This window comes from Vipera ursinii (genome assembly GCF_947247035.1).
Source record: "Vipera ursinii genome assembly, chromosome: Z".
Classification (NCBI taxonomy): domain Eukaryota; kingdom Metazoa; phylum Chordata; class Lepidosauria; order Squamata; family Viperidae; genus Vipera; species Vipera ursinii.
The window spans coordinates 23,788,284-23,791,441 of record NC_139517.1 but is presented as its reverse complement, the minus strand read 5'-3'; the positions used below and the strand labels follow the sequence as shown (position 1 = coordinate 23,791,441).

Sequence of the window (3,158 nt, the reverse complement as noted above, 5' to 3'; positions counted from 1 at the left end):
AATAGGTTGACTCTCTCTTATTCATTGCAGCCCTTCTAATATTAGAACACTGCTACTGTATCATGTCCTTATTTTTACTAAACTAGACATACTCAATTCCTGCAACTGTTCTTCATATGTTTTAGCCTCCAGCTCTCTAATTACTTTTGTTGTTCTTTTCTGCACTTTTTCCAGAGTCTTATCATCTTTTTTTAATAATATCTTTTTTACAATAGGGTGACACATTGCACAGTGGTATAGCAATAGCAATAGCACTCAGACTTATATACTGCTTCCTAGTGCTTTAGAGTAATCTCTAAGCAGTTCACAGAATCAGCATATTGCCTTAATAATAATCTGTGTCCCCATTTTACCAATCTTAAAAGGATGAAAGGCTGAGTCAATCTCAAGCCAGTCACAATCAAACTCTTGGCAGTGAGTTAGCCTGAAATACTGCACTCTAAGCACTGTACCACCATGATGTAGAGAAGCAATGATAAAATTCTTGTTTCAATATTGATAATATTAAATAATAAAAAATATAAAAATATTGCATAATATACATAAATATAATAATGGTTGAGAAATGAATAGACTAACTTTAGAGATTAAAGAGAAAGAACATTTAGTTTATTATAGAACTTGGAATAAATTTTATGAATGGCTAGATGAGCGAGTTAGAGAGAAAGGAATGTGATAGGCAATTTTGAATTTATTTGAGTAAGAATGATATACATTGAAAATTTAGTATTGTTTTTGATAATTTATTATACCTATCAGTGTTATTGTTAGCTTTATTATCTTGATTTATGTACATTTACCCAGAAAACACGCTGTTTGCCAAATTTTGAATGTTATTGGGGAAAACCCCAACCCTCACCCCCAACCCTTCCTCTACCCTATTCCAAACCCCTATTTCCCTACCTTCCTTTTTAACCCTATAAAAACTAATAATTTTTTTTCAAAAAAAGAGAACTTCCATATATTAGAAAATGTGAAGAACAAAACATATCTTTCCAATCTCTATACTACCAGACTCTCTACTACTATGATAAAAACAATATTCATTTTCATTTCCTATACATTATCTTCCAATAGTTGGCCTACTATTCTAAATAACACAATTACCTACAAAATGAAAGGAAGATTTTGTTAAACAATATTAAAATGCCATTTAGGCACCTTTTCTAACCTTATTTGTTTAGAACAGTATTTGGATTCATAAAAATACTTCTATTTCTGCTGAGCAATAGTCTTCCCATGTTCTGAACAATTAAATGAAATTTTCTTGTCTGATATTTATTGTAACACCTGGTATGATTCTGGACATTAAATCATAATCTCATTAGAAGTACTTTCTCAGACATCAGTGAAATTAGTCCTATAATTCATTTTAATGCAAAATGCATTTTAATAATTTACACAGTACTGCAACATAATATATTTGAATAATGTAACACTTCCAGACTTTATTTTAAAAGCTCTTTTGTATACATTTAAAAAATGAATCACATATTTAACCTTTTTTTCATCCTCCACTATGTCCTCCTACAGTTTTCCTCCCTTTTTTACATAAGCAACTTTCCTCTGATTTCCTATGAAAGTAAATTAAAATTCCTGCAGATATTATTTCTTAGGGCATCTTTGACTTCCTTATTTCTCAGACTGTATATAAAGGGGTTAAGCAGAGGAGGCAAAATTGTGTATAACAAAGAAGAGATTTTTTGCATCTCCCTCCTAATTGCAGCCTTTGGTGTCATATATACAATAATTAAAGATCCATAGAAAACAGAAACTACAATCAAGTGAGAAGAACAGGTAGAAAAAGCCTTTTGCCTCCCAGTAGTAGAGGGAATGCTTAAGATGGCAATAATAATATAAACATAAGATGCAAGTGTCAGAAGAAAAGGAGGAAATGTGAATACAGAAGCCACCAGGAAGCTCAAAATTTGCACTATGCTAATATCACTGCAGGAGAGTCTCAGAATAGGAAAATATTCACAGAAGTAATGATCAATCTCATTGGATTTACAGAAATTTAACTGCAACATCAAAATGAGGAGTACCGTCAAAGCCACAAATCCATTGATCCAAGACACAGCTACTAGTTGTATACATGTCCAGCTTTTCATGATGGTTGCATAATGCAATGGTTTACAGATTGCTAAATATCTATCATAAGCCATCACACAGAGTAAACAGCATTCTGAAGATACCAATGAACCAAAGAAATAGAGTTGTGTAAAACAGCTATTGAAGGAAATACTCCTGTTCCCAGTCAAGAGAGCTGAAATCATCCTTGGAAATATATTTGAACTGTAGCAAGCCTCCAGAAAAGACAGGTTCCCCAGAAAAAAATACATGGGGGTTTTAAGATGTGGATCCAGGACAATCAGCAGAAGAACAAGAATGTTTCCCATTATGGTCACAATGTAAATCATTAGAAAGATCAGGAAAAAAAGAACCTGCAGTTCAGAGAATTCTTGAAACCCCAGCAAGATAAATTCTTTAATCTTTGTATGGTTTCTGACCATGATAGATATGGGAACAAGTCCTGAAAGAATGAGAAACATAGTTAAACGGGAAATAGGTAAATCTATATATAGGAAGATGAAATTTAGCTACATTGATGCCCTATACAAAGCAAAATGCTTATAAGCAGATAATTTTATTTTGATCTTAAATATTTTCTGTTTAAAGAAACAATGTAATAATTGAGGTCAGTACCCAAGACACCGAGTTCAAATTATAGATTTTTTTTAGCACCCATAGTATCACTGATTAGATAAAATGCACTAGTGAACAGTTATATGCATCAGCAATTTCTGCAAATTAGTTTGCACACATACTGTATCTTTTTTTGTTATTTTCAGATACATCTCAATCAATATTGAAAAAATACATGCAAACAAGTAAACATATAAAATTGAAACAAGAGTTTAGAATTTTTGCAAAATAGGGTGAAATAATTAGCTATTATCCCAATTAGATCATTTAATACCATATTTCTTTGTGTTTATATCATTTGTTTGAGGGAGACAGAAGCTAGCTCTATATCCATATCTCTACCTTTATCCTATCTCCTTTGTCTCTGTCATCTCATCTTTATATATCTTCATTTATTTCCTTTGACTTTATTTTAAAACACAGTGAGGTAACACTGTTATTTTAAAAAAGTC

At 31.7% G+C, this 3,158-nt stretch overlaps 1 protein-coding gene across 1 annotated transcript; it reads right to left on the bottom strand.

Moving 5' to 3' along the window:
• Nucleotides 1–1,574: 1,574 nt before the first annotated feature.
• LOC310649213 (olfactory receptor 2AP1-like) lies at nt 1,575–2,513 on the bottom strand (the record flags this gene model as incomplete). Its single annotated transcript, XM_083377518.1, has 1 exon — nt 1,575–2,513. One exon carries the CDS (start codon nt 2,511–2,513, stop codon nt 1,575–1,577), a length of 939 nt encoding a protein of 312 aa, XP_083233644.1.
• Between the last annotated feature and the right edge of the window lie 645 nt (nt 2,514–3,158).